At 37.8% G+C, this 27,407-nt stretch overlaps 1 protein-coding gene across 1 annotated transcript; it reads left to right on the top strand.

The window, feature by feature from the left end:
* On the top strand, positions 1-27,407 carry LOC108679155. The gene is made up of 16 exons (XM_047880959.1): positions 1-57; positions 539-591; positions 5,888-6,015; positions 9,768-9,893; positions 13,508-13,693; positions 15,426-15,594; positions 16,327-16,498; positions 17,527-17,635; positions 18,987-19,239; positions 20,007-20,156; positions 22,125-22,552; positions 22,791-23,007; positions 23,444-23,602; positions 24,485-25,063; positions 26,081-27,128; positions 27,386-27,407. The coding sequence occupies exons 1-16, from the start codon at positions 44-46 to the stop codon at positions 27,405-27,407; spliced, it is 3,813 nt and encodes a 1,270-aa protein (XP_047736915.1). The 5' UTR covers positions 1-43.

Below are 27,407 nucleotides of genomic sequence, written 5' to 3'. Positions count from 1 at the left end.
AGGCGCACGACTGCTCAAGGAGCTACGACGTCGTGACCGAAGCATGCACATTCACAGGTACGTCCATGGTTGAAATAATACTGTATTAATTCAACCATGGGTACGTCATTTATCGTTTCTTTCATCATTAGTTTGTAGTTTTATCATCTGAATGGATCATCAACTTTGGTAATTGTTAGGGTACTATATATGTAAATATCAATACTTTTGCGAAAAACAATATCCCTCGATTGCATTTCTCTATAACTAATCTGTTGCTGACATCTGCTGTACAGTTAAGTAACTTTTTGGAATTAAATTATTTGATTAATTAATTTAAGTTCAATTGGCTCCGAATTAATCTATTGTGTAAAAATCTTACTTATAATTGCTGGCGATGTTTGCGGTAGATTAAGACGCCAGTGTTTTTTCTGCTCCGGAATAAATGCGAATAAACTTTTTGAATTAAGTTTTGAATTGAGTTTTTGTTGTTCTATTCTTCTCTCTAGATTTGAGCATAATTTCATAATTAATCCGGTATATATTTATTTAATTTCAGGCAGCGTTGCGACATGATTACGGCGTTACTGCACGCACTTTCGCAGAAGCGTCGTAAGTAAAATAAAATTAACAGAATTATAAATTAATTAAAAGGTTTCGGTATGACAGGTTCATACTGTGCACGACACATTTCAAGGGGATATAATACTGTGGGGGATGAAAAATTTGAGTCATCTTCTTACTAAACACAAATTGGGAGCCATAAACGAACAGATAGACAATGTATTATATTTTTGAAGCATAAAAGAGATAAAAGTTGGTCCTTTATCGTCGTAAAAAAACAGGTGGACTAAGAGTATATCCGCATTATCACTAAGCTTATCGCTTCATAACGTTACAATGCATTGATTCTGCGAATAATGTTACTATTATAAGCTATATTCAAATTATCAAATTTGAATTCATTTAGCTGGAAATAATATTAAAATGCCTAAATATTGCAAAAAATCTTTACTTTTTCTCCCTTATGTGACATTATCATTTATTAAGAACAACTACTATGTTATTTGCCGTGCTAATTTCAAATTATCTTCTCAGCTTGATCGCATTGAGCGTTGGTAATTGAATTTTATCGCATAAATATTTTTTCAAACATTTGTGCGCAAAGTCTCATAACACAGATCCTTAATGTAGATATCACTTTAGAATTTACGATTGTCACACGTACATGATAGAGATTAGACATCATATTCACTTCCGTTATTTAACCGTTAAGCTAGAAAATGTGATAGAAATCGGATATTAAGTTGGTAGTACTTCTCAAAATAGACAATCATACATTATATGTGTTAAATTGTACTTCATATAGCAATTCAAAAATTGGTAAGTCTAGGTGCTTGATAGACATTGCACAATTAATTGGACTCCTAAAACAAGTGATGATTAGAATGGGATGTCCGTGAAATTTTTCTTCGTTTTCTTAAAATATTTTCTTCGTTTTCTTTAGAGAAGAATTTTATGATAAACTAAAAATAAATGTAAGGCTATTGTATTTTTTTTGTGCCTGTACCTCTAAACATTATTACAAATTTTTTTAATTGTGGTGAAAGGAAATTTGGCAAAATGCTGCACAACTGAGGCTTAGTGTGACTGTTATTGGGAACTATGAAGTAAATTTTGCGATGTATTATTTGCTGGTCGTTTATGGTTGTAAATTAAAGTTTCAAGGGAAGAAGAAACAAACTTTCTATATTCTACATGCATAGTATTTTCAGGATATTTATACTCATTTTATGCCGAATTATGGAGCTGGAGACGAGTTGATGCATTGTTTAATTTTTTAGGAAATTTAAGACCTGATGTCAATAATAATGGTTAGTACTCAATAATTAAACGATTATGTGCCTATTATTTCGGTGTGGTGAGATTACTTATTGAATTTGTGGAGCTTACTTATCAAATGTTCGTGTTGCCTGAATGTTAAGGTGATATAGCGTTATAAGGTCAGTATGTACTGAATGCAACTTCACACCACTACAATATTAAAGAAAAAAATTCTGATTCGTTGTCACGCATACAATAATTATTGTCGAGGATACCGTTCATTCCACTTTTGAATATTTTCAAGCCAAATTGCACAGCTCGGATGGAATAGACTCTTTCCAAAAATACTGCTCGTTGCGACGGCAAGTTAACTCACGATTACCTATTTTGCTTGGCTCTTTAGTTTTTTATTTTTCGAGCGCTCATTTGTGTCTTATAAATGCTTCTTCAATAAATTTGTACTAAGCAGCATGAATCAAATTGTAACATTTATAAAAAGCACGACTTTAAATAAAAATTTTCGAAACTTTATGAAACGAACATGAGGAGTTTTTGGCGCCTGAACTGCAGCGCCCTCTGTGGCGTGTTCGCGACAAGCAGCTGACGGCCATCGATCGCCGCCACATGCTGGGCAGCAGTGTTGGCTCAGTGCTTGTCGGACGGTCATAGGGAGAGGTTACCTACAAAATTTTACATCAATTACCTCGTATGTTTCCTGTGTGAAATTGATGGATTTATCGGCATTACTCCGTGAAATTTTGGTCGAAACACTCATCCAATTTTATTCTGTATGAGGATCCAAATGATTTGTTATCGACTAGAATTGTTAGCGATTCGAGTTTTCTGACTTGGAATAATATTTCAAATTCTTTGTGGATAATGCAGTGGCCGCCGTCTGGAATACTCCGTATGGTGCAGCGGTAACTTATATTGCCTTCTTGCTAGTGTTACGCAGCGATCAGTTAAAATTTTTGCTTTCATCATAAAATTTTTTAATAAATTTCTGTTTATTGGGAGCTAATGGTCGTTTCAAGACGCTCGTTATCGGTTATAAATTTTGCTAAAAAACAAGTTTCGCTTTAATAATTTCGGATTATTATTCAGCATTTTCTAACGGAAACATCTGTTGTCCACCGTAGATTTGCCCAAAATAAGGTTGAATAAAACTATGGTTATGATTTATAACCAATTGTGCGAAACACACGCGTCGTGGATCAATGGAAAGTCAAGCTTGAAGCCACTCGAGAATTCTTGACACAGAGGCGGTCAAAGGTCAAGCTTTGTTTTCCTTCATATATGTTTGTTTCGAGTTATATTCTGGTTAGCAAATTTTGATAAATACATCGCGAGATACATGTTGATAAATAGAATATTCGTGCATGCGTGGAAAATATGTTTTTTTTTTTTTCGTTGAAAATTGTTATGTTTACGATTGTCAAATTTTGAATTTGTCAAAGCGCGAATTTTCTCGATAAACCACTATGCATGTAAAATTTATTCGTACGTGAAGAAGTTTGGACAAGAGAGAGGTCTTTGTTTGACGAATAAGTGATGTATAGAACGTAGGACGGAGAAATGCAATACTCTATTTGGTTCATGGCACTAGTTAAACGATTACCGTGAAAAAATTACCCGAGGAGAGATATGCAAATATTTGGCTCACAGTCCGTAGACTTTCCGACCATTTTCTGACCATCCTACAGATGCCCGATAGTTCGATTTGATTCTGCGTAATTAAAATAATAAATAATTGGAATGAAACTCGTTAAATGCATATTGTTAGTTAGTTTTTCGGGCATTACAGTTTGCCGTATTTATGATAATCAGATGTATTGCGGCATTGTAACAGAGCTGATCCCATGTTTCAAAAAATTAATTTTGGTAAATGATTAATATTTATTCTCAATTTTATTTGGTGCTTCTGCCAACGGTCTCACTCAATTGACGCCGATGTACTATTTTCTTCAAATAAACATTTGTTTTCTTCCTGATCATTGATATAATTTTTTAGAAGAAAATGTTTAAAACTTGTCATTTCAACACAAACGAGTCAGAAGCTATGAGCGTTACACGAGCTAATAATTTTTTAGTCTTTTTGTCAATGCAAGAGAAGTTTTCTGGCAAAAATTTAAATTTTACTGGACATTCAACGAGAAAAATTTGAATCGCATTTGTTTTCCGCTTACGAAATGTGTAAGCTGTAGTTACAACAATTTAATAATGATTTTAGTTCAAATCAAGCATCGGTTGGAATGTTGCTCAATTCGAAAAGTTATCAAGTGTCATTATTAATATGAGTGAGTTTCGAAAACTATTTTTTCCGTGATTATTTGCTTATTGAACTTTTGAATTTTAGTTTTAGCAGTTTGAGGAAGCAATGTTGTGAATGCGTCTACTTCTCGAGAAAATCCAACGTGAAAATTAGGAAGAGAAACGCGCTATATAAAACCAATGTATAGTTGTGTAAAGGTAAAATATGTGTCGATTTTTGCACAGGTTTTTCGTAGAACAAGTTAAAATTTGCAGCAGCCATGCAACAGTTTATGTCCATTTGCAATGACATGAACGCGATTTCCTTTAAGATGAAACTCCATTTAATTTACCATTTGTAATTAACATGTAAAATACTTTACTATACTTACTAAATAATAGTATAGTATACAGTTATACTATACTTTTGTTAAAATTTTTTGTTGAACAAATATTTGAAATGACGGCCATATTGCAGTCGCTGCGGTCCATGGCTGGAGGAAAATACGGTAAGTTCGAAAATTTAATAATGGTGAGAATGATGAATTAATATTTATTATTTAATTTATTGAATTAATATTTAGAATCAAACTCCTGTTCGCCTTCAGTTTACATGATGTTGCATGTTTTGTATTGATTTAGATGCTTCGACGAGATTTAAAATTAAATGTTTTTGTTTCATTGAAGCTTTTCACGCCTGTTCATGTGCCATTGTTGTTGTATGTAAAATAACATACCTTTTTTTTCAAAATTAGACGCGTGTCAGTGTATTGTTTTTGTGTATCATCAGTGGTATTGTTTTTCAAATCAGTGGTATTGTTTTTTTTCGGTTTTCGTATTGGCATGCTCGTAGTTTGGCTTGTGAGGCTGCATGACGACAAGAAAATAATTTTATCCAGCGCGCTGAGTAGGTCATTTTTGCATTTTAGACTCTCATTTAACAATGATGTTGAGAAAAATCTTGAATTTGAGGGTGGGTATGGTAAATTTGTTTTTCCGGGTTGCACGATTATGTCTATGCCTAGAACCGATTAAATACTAGAAAAATGGAAACGTTTCAGTAGTTTGCTGGTGCCACACTATTGGAAAAATATTGTTTTTTGTTTCAATTTCGTCACATGTAAATTGGTGAAATTTCGCAGCTGATATCAATTCGTCGAGTACTTTGATAAGAATATTTATAAAATTATTTCAACGCAACAAAATATTAAGACGATGACTGTACGTTAAATAGATGCATGTAATCGATTTAACTATTGATTTTTATACCTATAATTTTTTTACTCTAATTTCATTTTCATTTTCAGCGTTCTATCACTTTACACGACCTACGCAAGACATAAAGCACATGCGTTAAACTATATCATATCTATGGTTGATGAACAAGAATAACCTACAAACTCATGTAATATAACAAACAATGGAGCTGCCGTTGAATATTTTTTTCCGAGAAATTATATGTGCTATTCTGCACTGATATTTTTTAATTTTGTTGTTGATATTTGTAAAATATTCTGATAGCAATCAGTGGTATTTTTGATTATTGTTGAATGCAGTATTGATATTCTATTGCAGCTGTTATTGATTGTTTCTATTGGTTTTATTATTGATCTATCGTTGCGGTATCAAAGGAATCATTGATACTTTGTCATAGATATTCTTGATCATTGTTACTGAAATTTTGAATATTTTGTTCTAGGCATTAGTAATATTTTGTTACAGACAATATAGATTATTTGTTTTCGGCATTGTTGTCAGATTGATAGAGATTTTCTTATAGGCATATTTTTATAGGCATTCTAGATTTTTTTCGTTAATACAAGAAGTGCTTCAGGTCAGGACACGCGGATGCGTTTCTCGGTGGTCCCTGCCCCAGGCGACTCAGGTTTCTGCCAGTGGCACAGTGCCATGACCATGTGTGCCAGACTGCCAGAGGGCATCCCGGCAGAGTTCAGGAAGAGAGTAAGTCGGCGACTTAATGTTGATACACGCTTCACAGTGCCAGACTGCCAGAGGGTATCCCGGCAGAGTTCAGGAAGAGAGTAAGTCGGCGACTTAAGGTGATGTGCAAGAATGTTGGTAGCTTGGTAGCTTGGTCCTCAATTTGTATTCGACGCCTCATTTGTCCATCACTCTGCCTCTCGATCTTGTGTCCCTATTGTGACTCATTTTCATACTTTGGTACGTATACGAAAATGATTGACAGTACCTACTCAAATGGTAAGTAAATACTTTGGTTTTAAAGGTATAATAAAGGTAAATACTTTGATTTTGATGCAAGTTCGCCACTGAGAATGAAGTTGCAGTACGCGTGACTAAGAGTCAAATGACGCGGATTTTGATATCAAATAATCATATTTACAGATACTTGTGATGCACCGGTAGCCTGACGAGGAACATATATATGGCATCCTGATAAATGACCGTACTATCCAAGCTCGCTATAGTACACGTAACGTCATAAGGTTACGTAGCGACCGATTTATCGTCAGTGATTGGAGGGTTTAGCTTGGAAGTCTTCAGTGATTGGCTGACGTAGTTACGAACTTGTAACTATTTTGATTTTCATTCGAACGATTGCTAACCACACGTTCGACTTCCGTTGGTGTTTTCGATGTATAAATACTCTCATCAGAGGAGAAAAGTTGAATTGTGAGGAATTTGTGGTGCTGTAAGAGTTCCCAATGCACAGATTATTCCGTTTAAACTTATAATTTACTTGGGATTATAATTTATTTACTGTAATCATTAGACAGAACGGGACGTTAAATGAAATTTTCAATATAAAAATTACATATATTTGACTGTGTAGTACCAAATTGAACTAATGATAAACCTTGGTCACACAATGATGAATTAACTTAGTCTTGCACGAGTATCGAGCATTTTTGTTCTTAACAGTCATTTTAGAGAGCCTTAGTTAACACCAAGGCCAAATCGCCGATTAGTTCGCCAGTTTTCACAATCATGGCGGTCTAATGAAGCATTTATGCTCACGTCTTCAGCGTTGATTTAAAACCGTCTAATGAACCTAAAACCGTTTTTCTGTGCCACATTTGTACGAATAGGCCACATCAGGCCTATTCTTCAGCGCCGACATCGCTATGATAATACACTTGCGTTGCTTATCGTCTATTCGAGGCTCCCAATCAATCATGTACTCTCAGAGAAATGAATGAGACTTTGTCTGAATAGCGATGCACTTACTGCCTTTATGTGGGTCATCCTGACCCAGTTTGGTCCCGAGAAAATGGGTACAAGTGCTATAAGCAGAAAGTATGCCAATATTTCTTTAATAAATGAGACATAAATTTTTCACAGTGTAAGTCTCGGTCCAGTTTTCCTGTTCCAGGAATCAGCTTCATTTTGCGCCAGGTCGGAAGAACTCGAAATCTTGCACCAAATTAAAGTAAGAAATACGTGGTCCTTTCGACACACGCGCATCCTTCTGATGAGTTTGTTAGAAGCAGAAGAGTTAATGGGTCGTATAGTCCAAATAGTGACACACTTTCTTAACATATCATTGATACGCTGTTTTACCTGCTAATTTTGGTCAGGAGCAAAATCTCCTTATTTCTTTGAGTGCGTTATAAATATTGTCGTATAGTCCAAATAGTGATAAACTTTCTTAACATATCATTGATACCAATGATACGCTATTTTATTGGCTAATTTTGGTCAGGAGCAAAATCTCCTTATTTCTTTGAGTGCGTTATAAATGTGGTCGGAGGGTGTGGCGAGACAACGCAACATCGCCCTGCGCACTACAATGAGGTACTGCTTCATGTGGGCTGTTTGTAGAAAATAAAACAATTTCTTGCGTTGGATTCTAAAATAAATATAGCTGAATTATGCCTACATGTAGCTTATGTAAATTATTGTATGAATATGGAAACCAGTGGCATTCAATCAATAGGGGCGATTAAAAACACTCATATTGCACACATGTGTTGGGAATGGGATAATAGGTGTATTTGGGCGTAATTATTTACATGCATTCGTTTTTAAAGGCATGTTCGGATAGAAATTATAGCCATTCGACCCCATCTCTGGCCTACAGCCGCTGGAACAAAGCAGTGGGATACTGCCAGGGCTTCAACATGTTGGCCGCCATCATCCTCGAGGAGGTCGACAAGAACGAGAGCCATGCCTTGAAAGTAAGAGCCAACCTTGCTTAACTATTATTGTACGGCCCCTGTGCTCAAATTTGATGTATATAATATAATTCACTGTTAATTGGCATTAAAAGTGGGATTGGAACTCGCTTAACTATTATTGCGCGGCCTATATGCCCGAATTTGATGTAGGAATATAATATAATTCAATATTAATTGGCATTAAAATTGGGATTCGAACTCGCCGTTGATTGTCATCAATGTAGATTCAATATTAATTGGCTTATGCTCACGTCTTCAGCGTTGATTTAAAACCGTCTAATGAACCTAAAACCGTTTTTCTGTGCCACATTTGTACGAATAGGCCACATCAGGCCTATTATTCAGCGCCGACATCGCTATGATAATACACTTGCGTTGCTTATCGTCTATTCGAGGCTTCCAATCTATCATGTACTCTCAGTGAAATGAGTGAGACTTTGTCTGAATGGCGATGTAATTACTGCCTTTATGTGGGTCATCCTGACCCAGGTTGGTCCCGAGAAAATGGGTACAAGTGCTATAAGCAGAAAGTATGCCAATATTTCTTTAATAAATGAGACATAAATTTTTCACAGTGTAAGTCTCGGTCCAGTTTTCCTGTTCCAGGAATCAGCTTCATTTTGCGCCAGGTCGGAAGAACTCGAAATCTTGCACCAAATTAAAGTAAGAAATACGTGGTCCTTTCGACACACGCGCATCCTTCTGATGAGTTTGTTAGAAGCAGAAGAGTTAATGGGTCGTATAGTCCAAATAGTGACACACTTTCTTAACATATCATTGATACGCTGTTTTACCTGCTAATTTTGGTCAGGAGCAAAATCTCCTTATTTCTTTGAGTGCGTTATAAATATTGTCGTATAGTCCAAATAGTGATAAACTTTCTTAACATATCATTGATACCAATGATACGCTATTTTATTGGCTAATTTTGGTCAGGAGCAAAATCTCCTTATTTCTTTGAGTGCGTTATAAATGTGGTCGGAGGGTGTGGCGAGACAACGCAACATCGCCCTGCGCACTACAATGAGGTACTGCTTCATGTGGGCTGTTTGTAGAAAATAAAACAATTTCTTGCGTTGGATTCTAAAATAAATATAGCTGAATTATGCCTACATGTAGCTTATGTAAATTATTGTATGAATATGGAAACCAGTGGCATTCAATCAATAGGGGCGATTAAAAACACTCATATTGCACACATGTGTTGGGAATGGGATAATAGGTGTATTTGGGCGTAATTATTTGCATGCATTCGTTTTTAAAGGCATGTTCGGATAGAAATTATAGCCATTCGACCCCATCCAATTGCTAGGTTTTTCTAATTAGATGCTTCACTCTCAATGTTTATATCCAATCCAATCCATTCATTATCCATTAAACTAACCTGAGCTACTGAACTCATTACGTTGCGGGCCTAAAGCTTCTAAGTGTGAAACCTGTGTAACATAACATACTGACAGGAACAATAACAAAAATATCAGCCATATTTTCGTCTTATTATCCAGTCAATTGTGTACAGTTGAACTCGATGAGCAACGGCCGTTTTTTTACGCGCAGTTGTGGCTGACGTTGGCAGAGCATCAACTACGAGCGCGACAAATTGACTGGCCGGAGGTGGAACGACGTTGCTTCAATGAACGTACCAACCCTGACGACGACGAGCTCGGTGACCAGATCGTCAAGGTACGTGCAATGACGTGCGACGTTGCTTCAATGAACGTACCAACCCTGACGACGACGAGCTCGGCGACCAGATCGTCAAGGTACGTGCAATGACGTACGACGTTGCTTCAATGAACGCACCAACCCTGACAACGTTAAGTTATGAGCGTTGAGAATTAATTATACTTGACGCCACCAGAAATCAGTGCGTGAACTGATCACTGATCAATTGACTAGGAGTTACAATTGAATACTTTGCGAAAATTTACCTAATTACAGTGACGCTGATTATGGAAATATGGACAAAATAGTACGTTAGCTGACATGATGCGAAGAATCTCCTTGGCATTTGTTAGCAAGGTTACTATATGACAGTAGTATAGATATGGTCTTGCTATAATATATGTTTCGAATGTTATCGTCACGCATGAACTTTGAGATCTTCAAATGTAGGCAGCATAAAGGCTAAATCAGGAAACATGTTGGCACCGCAATAGTATACTCGGAAACTTCATTTATACTTGGAGGTAACGTGTCATTGACGCTACTATTACAACCACTACCTTCTTCCGCTTCCGCACGACTGTTGTAAACTAATCTAATACCATAATGAAAATCGATGAGGAAAAATTGCATAATTTCACAAATTTATTATATATTTTCTTCTCTGTAAAATAGTCTTGAATGCACTGTTGATGATGTAAGAAACTATGTGGAACAAACAAAATGCATTCAAAAATTTCAGTTACAATTTACCTATTTAAGCTTTCGTATTTTTTCTACGTTTCATCATAGAAACTTGGAGAAAAAGACTCGTTAGAAACGTTATCAAAGCGAAGTGCATAGCATGCATGCAACACAGAAGACCTATAACATGGAAATTCTGTTTTGATTGAAATTTATTGCAGACATTTGTAGGTTTTCAAAAAATATATAGATTGTAAGTAAGATATATTACACGGACATTCCGTTTTGATTGACTTTTGTAACAGACATTTGTAGGTTTTCAAGAAATATATAGATTGGAAGTAAGATATATTACTCCGCTGGCCACCCATGCCCGCCCATAACAAGTAATTCATCAATCCACTGTCAAAGTTTTACATATAAGACCAAAAATAAATAGTACGTAAGTTATGATTCTGTACGTAAATAGTATATAGTACTATTTAAATAATAGAATAGTACGTAAGTTATGATTCTGCTTAAATCGCAAGTTCTACAAGAATTTAAAAGTAATTTACTCACTACACGTTTTCATTGAAGGTATGGCTAGGGTCTAAATTTTGTTTGGTACTTGAGAGGTTCGACTCATATTTTTGTAATCTAATAGTTTGCGATTTATTTCAAATTTTTAAATATTTATGATATTCAGAATACGCTATATAATTATACTTAACGTGAATCAATTTAAAAATATGAATTTTTAAAACGATTGGAAGAAGTCTCCAAATTATGTGATGTGGGTAACTATTTGGAACTTGAAAAAAAATAAACCAACTCATGAACAAATCTTTTAAATGCTTTTAACTATAGTGTTTGATAGGAAGGTGTGTATCTTGTATTTTAAACGCATTTTCGTCAACTATTGTTGACTTCAGTTTGCAAGGTTATATTTTCTGAGTTAGAGAGGAATGACACCCACTATAAATCGAGTGATGAAGAATGGCAAAAATTGTAAAAAAAGAAGGACAATATCTCATGTGCTATTGTTTATGTTTCAAGGACGAAATTTCTCACTTGAGTTTTTAGCGCCTTGTGTCTACTACAAGTTAATAAGTTTTACCCCATATTTATTTCGTTAGGCCGATCAGGCAGCGTGGTGTCAAGACCGTATTCTCTATGGTAATGCATTTATAGGGAATTTGTCTGAAAGTTCGTTGAAGTAACTTATCGGACGTTAATGATTAAGTGCTAAGTCTATGTTTAATGCAAGTCGAAAGTGACACTAAGACAGAATGAAAATATCATACGCATTAGTCATTACTAAATTTAGGGTATACCCATGTATATTACCTTTTCGAAACTCAAAATATCCGATTTGTTAGAAATATATTCGAATTATAACGAAAAAATTCATTGATTATGGGAAAAAAGGGACTGAGATGTACAAAATGTTGCTAAAAATACTAAAATACATATTATTGTTCAGTTCCCGCTATCGGAGAACACACAACGGCTGTTCCGGGCCCCGAGCCGGAGACTTTACTGTGGAAGGACGCCAACCGAACTCGCCGAGCCTCGTTGCCACCAGGCGTCAAGCTGCTCGATGGCACCAATAGAGCCAACAGCTTGCCTGATACTGTTGGAGGTAGTATTATTAAAAAGCTATGTGAGAACATAATATAGAGCTGATAGCTTGTCTGATATTGTTGGAGGTAATATTATTAAAAAGCTATGTGACAACATAATATAGAGTCAACAGCTTGCCTGATACTGTTGGAGGTAGTATTATTAAAAATACGACGAGCTAGGCGACCAAATCGTCAAGGTACGTGCAATGACGTGCTACGTTGCTTCAATGAACGTACCAACCCTGACAACGACGAGCTAGGCGACCAGATCGTCAAGGTACGTGCAATGACGTGCTACGTTGCTTCAATGAACGCACCAACCATGACGACGTTAAGTTACGAGCGTTGAGAATTAATTGCACTTGATGCCACCAGAAATCAGTGCGGAAACTGATCACTGATCAAAAGCAAAGTGACTAAGAGTTGCAATTAAATACTTTGAAAAAATGTACCTAATTACGGTGACGGTGACTATAGACATAATAGTACATTAGCGGACATAATGCGAAGAATCTCCTTGGCATTTGTTAACAGTAGTATGGTTGTGTTATATGACAGTAGTATAGATATGGTCTTGGCTATAATCTATGTTTTGAATGTTAGCGTCACGCAAGAACTTTGAGATCTTCAGATGTAGGCAACATAAAAAGCTGAATCAGGAAACATGTTGGTACAACAATAATACACGCAAACTTCATGTATACTTGGAGGTAACGTGTCATTTACGCTATTATTACAACCGCTACCGTCTTCCGCTACCGCGCGACTTACGTGAACAAATCCAATACCATAATGAAGATCGATAAGGAAAAATTGCATAATTGCGCAAATTTAATGTATGTTTACTTCTCTGTAAAATAGTCCTGTATGCACTGTTGATGATGTAAGAAACTATGTGAAACAAACAAAATACATTCAAAATTTTCAGTTACATTTTACCTATTTAAGCTTTCGTGTTTTTTCTACGTTTCATCATGGAAACTTGGAGAAAAAGACTCTTTAGAAACGTTATCAAAGCGAAGTACAAGGGGTGCATGCAACACAGAAGACCTATTACGTGAAAATTTCGTTTCGATTGAAATTTTTGACAGACATTTGTAGGTTTTCAAGAAATATATAGATTGGAAGTTAGATATATTACACGGAAATTCCGTTTTGATCGACTTTTGTAACAGACATTTGTAGGTTTTCAAGAAATATATAGACTGGAAGTAAGATATATTACACGGAAATTCCGTTTTGATTGACTTTTGTAACAGACATTAGTAGGTTTTCAAAAAAATACACCCATTGGAAGTAAGATTGTTTGATATATAAATTAACAGCGCTGCCTACAAGCAGGATCTGCACCGCACCGGCTGCTCGCTCTTCACCGGCGACGACGCGACCGCTAACCAAGCGATGCTGAAACGCGTGCTGCTGGCCTACAGCCGCTGGAACAAAGCAGTGGGATACTGCCAAGGCTTTAACATGTTGGCCGCCATCATCCTCGAGGAGGTCGACAAGAATGAGAGTCATGCCTTGAAAGTAAGAGCCAACCTAGCTTAACTAGTATTGTGCGTTCCCTACCCTAACAAAATTTAGAATCGCCCAATCAACATGTTGGCCGCTATCATCCTCGAGGAGGTCGACAAGAATGAGAGCCATGCCTTAAAAGTAAGAGCCAACCTAGCTTAAGTAGTATTGTGCGGTTCCTACCCCAACAAAATTTATAGAGTCGCCCAAGCTTCTGGTAATCCAAATCAGAAGCTGACGCGTCTGTAAATTTTCACTGGGGTATGCTTAAATTTTATGTATTTAATATAATTCATTTTTAATTGGCATTAAAAGTCTGATTGGAACTCGCTTAACTATTATCGCGCGGCCTATATGCTCGAGTTTGATGTATATGATATAATTCAATATTAATTTGCATTAAAATTGGGATTCGAACTCGCCGTTGATTGTCATCAATGTAGATTCAATATTAATTGGCATTGAAATTGGGATTCGAACTCGCCTAACTACCATTACAAGGTTCAGGTGCTGAAATCTGAAGCATATAATATTAATTCATTATTTATTGGCATTGAAAGAAAGAGCCAAACTTGCCCAACTACTATTACGAGAATCGTAAGTGTGAACCAAACTAGCCCAACGCAAGTTACACCGCTCATGTCCTATAATATGATGCATTTAATATAATTAATTATCTATTGGCATTCAAAGTGGGAGATAAAATACCCCTGCTACCATTAGGAGGCACATGTTCTCAATGTTAATGCATTCATAATATAATTCATTATTTGAGGTTTTATTAAGATATCGAGGTTTAGATTTTTCACAACTAATTGAATGACGCCACTAAGGGCTAACATGGGGCTATTTATTGAGTTTTTAGGCGTTTCAATTGCATGTGTTCCAGATAATAAATAAATCCCAGATTCTACATTGTTTAGGCCTCGTTTGCAAAAAAAATTGACGACCTCAACAATTTTGTGCCGAGTGGAATTCAGCAAAAATTCTATTCTCAACTTATGGATGACGGGCTGGAATCAAGGGTTTTCATAAGAAGAATTACTATTAATTAGTTATAATTTTATAATTAGTTAAGTTCATACTAATAATTTTTGAAGCTGCGTGATTGAGAATAAAGTGCATGATACTTCATGGACCAAGATATCGGAGCGGTCAACAATTAGTATGCCAGAAATTTGGAATCTATCACGATCAAACTCGAATGCTGACAATTTTCGACAATGGAGGAAGAATATTTTCACACCGCGGATGGAGAAAACATTTACGGAACAAACATCTTATGGGCCATCTTACGTAGCATGTTGATTGCAAGCGCGGGCGTCATGACGGCAGCAGTTCTTGTCGGACTAATTATTGCGTTAATAGTCATCAATGTGGACACAATATTCAAAATTTTCCTTAATATTCTCGTTAAAAAGCTGGTTGGATTCGTCGAGAAGATGAGAGGCAGCAAAGAGTTCCGCAATATGACCTCAAATTCATCTCGATTTCCCGAGTTACTTACTAGCCAAAGAGACACGCCAAAGCCGTTCTTGAGAGGAAAAAATCCTCAGCTACCTGGCGACGTTCGTTATATATTACCACACGAAACACATGTCATGAATCTGCTGGTCTCCCTTGCGCGGCTCAACGTAGCTTGGGTGGCAGGTTCTGAAGAGCTCATTAGTAGTATCTAAGAGCAGGTTAGATATCCAATGAAGTATGCTTCGTGTTTGTTGCAGTTTAGCCCCATCTTGTGCAGGTGATGATCTACCTCATCGAGGGGGTTCTGCCGGAAAGTTATTTCGCGAATAACTTGCGTGGCTTGTCGGTTGACATGGCCGTCTTCCGGGACCTTCTTCGGATGAGGTTGCCGACCTTGTCCAGACACCTCGACTACCTCAGACAAAATGCGGCCGACTCGTCCACGGGTGAGACAGTTTACTGCATTATGTTAGAGTGTTCCTCACGAAATACATGTAAACTTAACAGTGAAAATACTGTAAACTATACTTGAAGTAACTTGTGAGTAGCTATAGCTATATTTATGAGATTACCAGAGGGTAATCCAAATTTAATGTGCAGTCCGAAAATATTGGTATCTGGTGAAAACTGAGAACTTAATGAACAGTGTTATAATATTGACCTCGTGAAAAAAATTGATGGTTTTGTTTTTGAAATGAATCTTTTTGTAAATAAAACGACTCGATTGTAGCTTGATAAACGTTTTCGTTTTCTAAACTAGCACTTTACAATCTATTTGCACGTTGAAACCATTATCCGGGTCACTAAAAAATAACCCACTCACGATTCACTTAGCTAAGAAGTAAATTTCAAGAAAATACTCGTTTTCACTTTTAATATTAAGCAAGATTATCACATTTATTTGGGAGATCATCACAGGATTATCACCAATTACTTCCAAGTCAAAAAGTAGGTTGATTTTTGTTCTACTCGAATGCTGACATGACATTCATTGCTTGATAATTATACTTTTCACTTGATACTCACAAGGCTCAGATAGTTTTTCACGACCAACAGGAACGTGTTAATAACCTCCGTTAAAAAACCTATTGAAACTGCATAGGTTCTTGTAATCGAACTTTTCACTCTCAATCAAACTTGACACTCTCAATGCCTACATTATTCTTCACAACCAACAGGAACGTGTTACGAACCCCCGTTGACGAACGTATTTACAATGCAGTGGTTCTTGACGTTGTTCAGCAACTGCCTGCCTAAGGGGACGGTCATGAGAGTCTGGGACTTGACATTCCTGCAAGGCAATGAAGTCCTGCTCAGAACGGCTCTCGCACTCTGGGACAGACTTGCTCCGTGGGTATATAATAAGAAGCTGTCTTAGATGGAGAACAATTCTGACTTCTACGCATCATACGATCCGTAATTTCAGGCTATGTTTTCAATGGTTTATGTGCTGATGCCATATCACGTTACAATTGATATTACTTCCCTCCCACCGAATCCTTATAAACAAGGCAGTTACTGCATCTCATTTTTCTATTATTTTTTTCGAATGGACAAATAACTGTATTCAAGACATTTGGAAAATAAATTTTGAATGCTACCACTGGTCTTTCAGTATTAGAGAACATTCTGATACGTCAACACTCTGTTTATTTTCTAATTATGTTTTTGAAGAGTTAATTAAGTGTTATGATATGTGGTTTCATGGCTTTAAACGAAGTTTTCGCTGTATATATAATGCTCAACAATCGACGAATAGTTTGATTGGTAAAATCGGTGGATTTAAACATCTAGTCTAAAAAATTAAATTTCAATTTCGCTAATTCAAATAGTGAACAACAGACGCGAGCTCATTCATTTGCCATTATTCATTGAATTCTCAATCGCAAACCAACCAGTAATTACCAGATGCAGATCTCAATTCAAAATTATTTTATCATGCTGTTGGCTCCTAACTCAAATTTCCATGACGTAAGGGTACGCACACAGTGAAAGCAGGTTTGCCCGCGCTTGCAACCTGCTCCAACCTGCCACAAGAATGAACATAGGATAATAATGTAAGTGTTCACAGTGAAAACCTGTACGAATAGGCTTCTGTATTCTATGGTTTCAGGCGCCAGCCTGAGCAGGTAACCAGCACGCTGGCAACCTGCTTTCACTGTGTGCGTACCCTAGCACCGTAACCGTTGAGTTTTTCCTTTCTGATCATTGGCATCGTTTTATTTCATTACCTCTAGAATCTTTCTGAACCACTTTATCCATTATCTCGAAGAATTTCACTTTGCTTCACGCAAGTTTCGTCAACATTCGTCCACCAGCAGAAGCAGGATCAGTACTCTATTTGCCTGTGCGCTTTAATTTCTAAAACTTGTTTTCAGACGCATCCTTGCAGTGCAGTCAGCGGACGAATTCTACACAGAAATGGCCGGCCTCACGAGGGAAATGCTTTCGTCACCCTCAACCATCCCTCCTAATTCCCTCGTGCAAGTAAGTCAAAGGCAATCGTTCCAAGGACCTGCCTCATGTAGGTGAGTTGAAGACCATCGTTCCAAGGACCTCCCGCGTGCAGATGAGTCAAAGACCATCGTTACAAGAACCTCCCTCGTGTAGGTGAGTTAAAGATCATCNGTTAAAGACCACTGTTCCTCAAAACTCCTCATCGAAATTAGTATATTCTGTCTTACATACGTATTTTGGAAAGCTGGTCCTAAATTTGTTTGAAAATGCTGATGCCGTGTCCTGTTTGCCTACTGTTCCGAAATCTGTTTTGAATATAGGTACGCGTCAAACAGTTCGATCACATTCGATCGTGTCTTGTGGTCGTTGTAAATGTTTGTTTTTCACCGCCTCCTTACTTATGCAGTCGCATCGTTTTCATAATTCATTCCCATTTGAACGAAGAAGCTCTGTATAAAAGATCTACGCTATTAGTGCAAACTGGGCCTTTAAGCCAGCGTAAATGAATAATGGCTTGCAAAGTCTCGCTCCGATGGCTTTCCTATCGGTAATCATGGTTTGAAGCTAAGGCACCGCAGGGACCCTTGTTGGATTGAACATGGTCATAACTCTCATGGTCTCATAGATTTAACAAAATCTAACTTGCGGTTCAATATAATTGAAATACCAATCAATGTCAGTTCGATGTCGTCTAATGGTGTCATTTTATGAGTTGAAACTCTCACTCATACAATCAGAGCATCTCTGAAAGAGTCCCGTTTTTGTGACCGGGATTGTCGAACTGAATCTGAATATTTTTTATTTGGAACATCTTTTAAATCAATGGCCCCGTTTCCATGACCGAAATTAATCGCCCTACCTTCAAACATCTAGTATTTAGACCATCGTTGGGACAGTGCTGTTTTTGCAGCGATTTTCTGAACTCGCTCTGAATATGTTGTACATTGAGCATCGTTGGAATTGCTCCGTTTCCATTACCGGTATATATGTCACTACATAATGAATATGTTGTATATAGAGCATCGTTGGAATGGCCTCGTTTCTACTACCGTAATAAATGGCGTTACCTTTAAATACCTTTCATTGAGAGCATCGTTGGGATTGCGCAGTTTTTAGCGCATTTTCTCATTTATGGGAAAAAGGCGCTATTGTGCTCGCCATGTCCGCCCGTCCATCTGTCTGTCCGTCTTTCTCTCTGTCTGTCTGTCTGTCTGTCCGTCTCTCTCTCTGTCTGTCTGTCTGTCTGTCCGTCCGTCCGTCCGTCCGTGACTTCACGTTTTCGTCGACCAGAAAATGCGCTCTCTGTCACTCACTTCAGTGAGTACTGAGTTATATTTTTCAGTGATATTGGCTGAACTAACTTTCGATATGTTGCACTCAGAGCATCGTTGGAATGGCTCCGTTTCCGCTACCGGGATTAACGGAACTGAGGGACCGGTACGCGTATAACATCACGCCATGGTCACTGGCCGTGCCCTCTGTCTCGTCGGTCTCGTCTGTCTCGTCTGCGGCCCGACGGCGCCTCCATTTACTGTACGATGACGAAGAAGAGAGCGGAGACGATGATGACGATTCTACCAACGAGAAGGTGGCCATTGCTGCCGCCTTTGGATTATCTGGAATTTTTAGAAAAAGTGAGTGGCTCTGAATATTTCAGATCTTAATGTCTAAGGCCTGAAATTACAAGCGAGATCGAAAGTTTTGATATATTTTTGTGAATAAATTTGAATCATGAATAAGAGAGATTATATTATTAATTCTTGTAAGCAGAGTTTCAAGTTTATGTTATTGTATTTCAACGAACTTTAAAATATGAATGCAATATTCTAATTAATTCATGGAGGTTTGGTGTCAAAAATTCTTGCTTTTAACTTCAGCCTTACTCAAAATGAAATCATCCCTATTGCCTATTATTAATGACAGTTTTATATTATTATTTATGAAATTCAAATAGTTTACAAATCAGGATTTTCAGTGGTATAAAAAATAGATCGAGTTTTTCTTCCAGAGTAACTGAAAATTCCTAAATTTTACTTTTTTTACTCCTCATAATTGTTATGACTGTAACTGATAAACATGAAACTAAACTTTTGTTATGCAAGCTCTGCCCGCGATCTTTGTCTGCATGGCTTTATTGACATTCTCATACATGCATGAACTTGATACGAATGGCTAAGGATAATTTGGCGTTTAAGGCTTAGGATAATAATCGTTTTGATCGTACTGTTTTTAGCGCATTTTTTCATTTATGGAAAAAATGCATTATTGTGCTCGCCATGTCCGTCTGGCCGTCAGTCTGTCCGCCTGTCTGTCCGTCCGTGACTTCACGTTTTCGTCGATGAGAAAATGCGCTCTCTGTCAATCACTGCAGTGAGTACTGAGTTATATGTTTTCGTTTCAGGTTCGAACGACTCGAGCGGACCTCGACCGCTCAACCTCCGAGCCACGCAAGCGGAATCTTCGTCGCGCCCAAACCTGGACATCTCGGCTCTAAAGAAGCAATACGCCAGGCTCAGAGAGCGGCAGAAACAGGCCCATGTCATTCTTGCGGGTGAATTCTTTAAAAATATCTGAATTTTTTGCCAATTATGACAAATTTTATGTTTTCAGTTCTAAAAGCATTTCACTGTCGAACGTTTTTTTGTGATACTGGATTATGTGTTTTACTTGAAATTTTGAAACATTTTTTGTTTCTGAAGATCTTTTCGCCTAAAGAAACTAAACTACTCAACTACTCAGTGTTACAGAGGGGTATAAACCGAGGGATCCGTTGCTTTCAAGGTCTGATATCCTATCGAAAAATAAAAATCTGTTAACCAATAATAATAATTGCAGATAAAAAGCATGCTAATAGAATTATTAATTCTTAATTCACTAAAGCGTGTTTTTGAATCACTTTCAAAACGAATCACTTTTTATTTTATATATACTTGGTACAAAACACGTTGAATGAATAAGTTGCATTTCCACTAAAAAATTTACAGTTTACTTAAAAATAGTTTAATGAATAAGTTATTTCACAAGATCTTTCGATTTCCCGAGCATGAATATACTTTCAAATATTCACTTTATTGAAACGCAACAAACGTATAACAAAATTATTTCGTTAGCATGGTTTCGTTGCATAATAGTTATTTCGTTAGCATGGTCAACAACATGCTTTGCAGAAGTTTTCTTTCTAATCATTATTTCTATCAAGGCTTCTAACAAAATGCTTGTAGTTAATTCATATTTGTTTCACGTCGATCGAATCCAAAACATTTTTAGACAATTTTTTGATGAAATGAAGTGTAAAACAGTAATTTTACTGTCTCAAAATATTTCCTTAAGCGGCAGCTTTATTTCTCGAATACAATGATAATGATGAGACATTGACTGACGTTCAAGACATTTACACTAAAATTATTCGTTGTTCTCGGCTTGTCAGCTCAAGACTAGCAGCGCTTCTGTACTCATAATAAATCCTTAGTCTATTAAAAATTGCTATCAAAAGTGACTAGGATTGGCCATGCATTTCGTTGCTCGTACGTCTTTTCACGTGAAAATCGTCCTCCAATTCATGGTAGAGCATTTTAAAATTTTTATTTACATCTCTTTGAGCCCGATGAGGTGGCCTGTTGGAACATGGCGCTCTCAAAAATAGCTCGCTGTTTTGGATGTCTGCACGATGCGTGTATTTTGATTTTACCATCTTATGCATATAACCGTCTGTGTATTTTCTTCTTCGTGACATTTTTTCACGTTCTTGTCAGTTTATTTTCTGAATCTATATGGGCTTTAGAGATCAATTGCGCGTCGTAAGAGCACAGCTGGATTATGTTTCAACAACCGCGACAGCATAAAAATAATTTTAGGGACAAGTTTCTCATTACTTATGAAACCCCTTAAATATGTTTCAAACACTAAATTATACCCACAACTTATTCATGCTGTTGCAATGAAAGTTTCAATGACAAATTTGCAACTACTTGGAGCTTGGAATATCTTCCGTTTACTTAACTAAAAAAACTGTCCCAGAAATTAATGCTATTAAAAGGCAGATCTGTTCAGACACTCAGTGAACATTGATCTTCCAAGCTGCAATTTTGAACTTAATTAAACATTTTTTATTTGCATGCTGAACTTGTACATAAGTTATTTAAATTATAAATAAATTTTAATGTATTTATTAAATCCCTCCACGTCGTGTAAAATGCGTCGTGAACCATCCATCAGAAAATAACATTTCAGGTCCATGTAGTATCCCGAATTCATAGGTATTGCTGAAACGCGTTCGAATAACTCCTGTTCGTTTACCACCCCAAGCTTCGAACAAACAAACATGAACTTTCTAAACTTAAAGTGGAATTATTTACATGAATGACGGTAATTTCTTGCACCCACGTCCGAAGTTTTTTCAGAGCACTCTTCCTATATCCAGCACTTTTTCAACTCGTTGTTTACAAGCTCTATGCATGCGGTTATTTTTACCTAGTACTTGCGTTGAAAAAGCCTCTATGACGTGCACGGCTCGTTGCAGCATCGCAAATAAATATGGACATGGGGGATGGCGGTCGCTGTGCATCGAGACGTCGCGGCTCGACAAGCCAACAGCATCACAGGTGTACGGCTGGCAAACCCAGCAGTTTGGCTGGCAATCTCACCAGCGACATGAGTGACTTCACTCGATCGTTTGCATCGAATCTCTCCTATAATATAGCCTCTAACTTGACAGGTCGTTCTCAAGCCCATTTTCCTACCAAAGAGAGCTCCCAGCAAAATCTCGGGTCCAATTTAAGAAGAGCGTCCGTTGATTGTAATTTTGGGAATGCAAGCCCGAAAAATTCGTCAAGCGACCCAAAGCCGCTGACGATGAACCATCTCTTGAGAGGCAAGACGGCTCTTACGTCCAAAACCAAGAGAGTGGTTGCCAGAGGCCTGGTAGCTGTGCCACCTGTTCCTAAGAAGGTATTTTTTTCGCGTCGTTGGTCTGCATTGAACTTCAAAATATCCGTCACGTTTGGCAATAATAGGCTAGTTTTAATTAATACAATATTTTTTCCTAGCTGCTTATAGCTTATGGCATGCCGTGAACGAGAGGATGTCAAATGTCAGTTCCATTTCTTCTGATATTTTCACGACAGTCTATCTATTCATAACATAAAGTAATAACATAACAAAATTATCGAAAACGTGGTCTATTCAGGTGGACCGCAAAAGACGAATGACGACGATCATCTCCCCTCACCACATCCAGCCCCCCACAGTCTACACTTACCCTGGACCCGTTCGCCCACTAGTCGCAAAATCAGACTCTCGTCAGCTTCCACGCTGCACCCCAAGGGGCGACCCTGACCTGCCAATCTCACCATCCGTCCACTCGCGCCTCTCTGCCGCTGGCCACCCATGCCCGCCCATAACAAGTAATTCATGAATCCACTGTCAAAGTTTTACATATAAGACCAAAAATAAATATAAGTACTAAGGTTTTGATTCTGCTTAAATATCGCAAGTTCTGCAAGAATTGGAAAGCTATTCACTCACCACACGTTTTAATTGAAGATCTACGGTCTAAATTTTATTTGGTACCTGAGAGGTTCGACTCATATTTTTGTAATCTAATAGTTTGCGATTTATTTCAAATTTTTAAATATATATGATATTCAGAATACATTATTCAATTATACTTAACTTTAATCAATTTAAAAATATAAATTTTTAAAACGATTGGGAGAAGTCTCCAAACTATGTGAAGTTGGTAACTATTCGGAACTTGAAAAAATAAATCAACTTATTAAAAAAAATTTACATTTCAACTAAAATGCTGCTAAAATTGCTAAACTAAATTTTATTCTTCAGTTCCCGCTATCGGAGACCACACAACGGCTGTTCCGGGCCCCGAGCCGGAGACTCTGCTGTGGAAGGACGCCAACCGAACTCGCCGAGCCTCGCTACCGCCAGGCGTCAAGCTGCTCGATGGCACCAATAGAGCCAACAGCTTACCTGATACTGTTGGAGGTAGTATTATTAAAAAGCTATGTGACAACATAATATAGAGCTGACAGCTTGCCTGATACTGTTGGAGGTAGTATTATTAAAAAGCTATGTGACATAGTATTATTAAAAAACCATTTGAGAACCTGATAATGATCTGATAGCTTGCCTGATACTGGTAGTATTATTAGAAAGCTACGTGACAACATAATATAGAGCCAACAGCTTGCCTGATACTGTTGGAGGTAGTATTATTAAAATACTCTGTGAGAACATAATATATAGCTGACAGCTTGCCTGATACTGTTGAAGGTAGTATTAATCAAATAAAACTCTTTGAAAGTATTTCACCAGGCGTTGTTAGCTTTGAAGTTCTTGCAGGAATTTGAGCGTGAAATTCGCAAGTACGCTAAACCGCTGCTTTTTTTGGGGTTATTCTAAATGCGAGAAAATAAAATTACTTGAAATAGCAGCGTTAAAAAATTTAAGGTACTGAAATACGATTTTGCTGGGATGAAAAAAAGAATACAACGATGTGACTAAATATTTAAAAATTATTTTTCCTCTATGGGCTAGATCGAACTTGGTCAGCCTATGTGATGGCTTTCTAAATGTAAATACGTTAATTTAAATTTAATATTTAATTAATTATTAAATTTTTTTTCTATATCACCAACAGGAGTAAACTGATTATGATATCGTTCCTAGTCCCTTGATATAATTCGGGAATCATCAACCTACATCTCCAGCAAAAGTTTTAGAATCGTTGTTCAATATTTTAAATTAAATTTCCCTCCTGACACAATGGCAACAACAGCCTTCATGAATTGGATCATTAACATTTCGCAGTGTAATTTTACCTCCAACGAAATGTCAACCAATTAACAGGAGACCACAAATTTCCAGAGGAGGGGAGCTTGGGTTCTACCAGCGACAGCACATCCACGGAGCTTTGCGACGACGACGACTACAAGGACGTGCCTGAGCTGCCCATGGACGCCGTCACCCCACGGGGCACCCCACCACCGGGCGACCGGTCCCCCAGGGCTGTCGAAACTGCCCCGGGGATTCTGTACTGCAAGAATAATATTGTCACCGCTGATATTCATACTTCAGTCACCAACACATTCGATTTTAAATTGCACAACAATTTTGAATCGAAAAATGATGCTATGAGTGTTGAACAAGCGAAAAAATTTCCCCATACAGAAGAAGTGAGGAACGTGATAAGTGAAGTAAAAGCCCGTAAAAAATCTAAAGAGCTGAGTGCGGACCATGTAGCCAAACAAAATGAAGTTGAAGCCTCGAGTTCTACGAATTTCCCTGAAGATAAAAATTTCAATGATTATCAAGCAGATCGTGTGCTCTCGCCATCTGATGAAGTTTTACTGAATACTGCCGATGAAAAAATGAAAAGAATAAATGATACCACAACTCAAATCGTGATCCATGAATCTGCTAAGAACGAATATTGCATAGATGCATGTGAGTTTGCAAAGCATGACTCTCCAACTGAGTTGAAATTCTGTCAAAATTCTGAGGTTCCGAATTTTCAAAAAGCTGCTACAACGCACAGCGCATTAGTAGGTGAAAGCACGGTAGTCGATTCTAAAAAATATTCGAATTGCATGGGATTGAATAACACTATCCCCGTTGCCGCCTTATTTCCGAGAGATGATTTATGTTCAAATGTAAGAGAACTCATACAAAATTCTTCTCAAGTAATTTCCGCTTATGACAAATTTGATTTGCTTACTGCTGCAGAAACTGGTAACAAAATTGAACCTCCTCAGTCAGAATTGAGATTACATGCTGGATTATCAACTGAATCTAAACCAAATTCAACGACCGAAGCAAATCAACAGCAGAATTTTAATATAAAAGAAAGAGGAGCTCCTATTTTCCCCGTTCATCAGTTAGATTGTGCAATTGGATCTTCAAGTTCAGATGAAATTCCTCACCCTATTGAAAATTCATTGTATAAACCTGAACTGAAAAGTGATAAGCCAGTGATAACAACTTTGTTTTCTGACACATGGTATAGTTTGTCGAACCTTTCTCTAGAAAGCCCAAAATTGTCCCAACAAAGTCCCATCACACACTCCAGAAGTTCAAGCGTGAGCAAAAGAAGCCGCAGTAGCTCGTCGATCAGCCCTAGAAGCCCCAGGATCTCACTCTATGAAGATGACAACAGCGTGTTTGAGCTCTGCAAAGAGGCCGAGAGCATTAGACAATATATTGACAGTGAATTTCTTTCTAATCTTTTACTGAGAGGCGAGAGAGAAAAAATAGCCCGAAAACAATCAAGCTACAATGCTGATCTCGCTAGCGAAAAGCTTCATATTAATGGAGAGCCTACTAATGATTCGCAGTCAGTTTCTGCAGATTCCCTATTAGTTGACGGAGTTGTTGTTGATGAATCGTGTACACAGTTTTCTGTGGAGACAACTATACAAGTAACACCGAAGTGTCATCGAATCGATGAGCATCTAACAACTGCAGGTATTGTAATTCCCATCGCAACCAAATCTGGAATTCAAATGAAGAACCACGACTCAAGTTTTCACGAGACTTTTGATGCCCAACTTGTAGACGAGGAACGAGACCGCGGTCTCCCTTTGTCCAATGCACTTGGCGTAGGTATCGAGACGACCGAGCTGAAAAACATGGAGGAGCAAGCTGAAGTTGGAAAGTTAAGGATCGAAGGAAACAATTTTGTGCCCACAATCAAGGCACATTCTGATCCCAACTCTCCTCAACCCAGAGATTTGAGTTCCTCGTCAGATTTCGTCAACTGCTCCGCTATGCACTTGCATCCTCTTGCGTCCCAAGAGCTTTATGTAATGGAAATTTCAACACCAGTAGCTTCACCATCACCCAGTCCTACTTTCTCCAAGTCAAGTTTTGCACTTAACTCTCAGTTTCTGCGGTCGTTAAGCGCCAGCACTCAAGAGTTGTTGAACAGCCTTGTGGTCTCATCATCACTTGATGTCGAAAACCCATCTTGTCATAATCCGGCAGAATTATTTCCTAAAGAAGAGACTCAAGAATCAAGAGAACTCGAGTTGGCATTGCCAACGTTGGCTCCGAGCACTACAAGGGCAATCTGCAAGCTCTTTAGCGCTGCTGGCGAGCTTAAAGCTTTGTCACCGCAAAAGGAATGTTTGGACCTAACGCTCATCGAACGCGACGTCCTGGCGTCACCGAAGGAATTGGCTCCTCAAAATCAGATCGAAGACTCCATTCAGAATGAAGTAATTGTCGAACTAACCAAATTTTCTGAGCACAACGATTTCGAAGATGACGACATAGTGAGACATGAAAGAGCTCTGAATGATATTCTTGCTCCAAAACATATTGCTGATTTGCCAACGGTGTACAACCGCACTCAGTCTCTTCAGGATTCGCAGAATGACGATATTTTCTGTGAGGTTCCCACTCTCCAGGAGCTGGCAAGTGCCAGTCTTCCATCATCGCGTCCAGTGTCGAGTGCAATCATATCTTTTGGCGTGGAAGATCACACCATCATAGAGCGAACACACCTCAAAAGGCGATTCAACAGCCCAGAATTATGGAACGCTCCAAGCACTCGACTTAGTCTTAGAGATAAATTTGAGCGTGATTTGCGTTCTAAGCCAAGATCAAAATATTCTAAGTCCCTTTCAAAGAACGCGCGGTTTCAAAAAGGTCCCAAGTCGAGGGTGAATTCACAAGAGTGTGTAGAAAAATCGTCAAAGCTGGACAAAAGCAAATCTGAGAGTAGGATCGGTGAGTCAGTTAATATTTCTGACAATTCTACTGTTTCAGAAACAATAAGATCCGACTGTAA

The sequence above is a fragment of the Hyalella azteca genome, unplaced genomic scaffold (genome assembly GCF_000764305.2).
Source record: "Hyalella azteca isolate HAZT.00-mixed unplaced genomic scaffold, Hazt_2.0.2 contig6677, whole genome shotgun sequence".
Taxonomy (NCBI): domain Eukaryota; kingdom Metazoa; phylum Arthropoda; class Malacostraca; order Amphipoda; family Hyalellidae; genus Hyalella; species Hyalella azteca.
The sequence above is the reverse complement of the archived record's forward strand: the minus strand, read 5'-3'. Positions and strand labels throughout refer to the sequence as shown.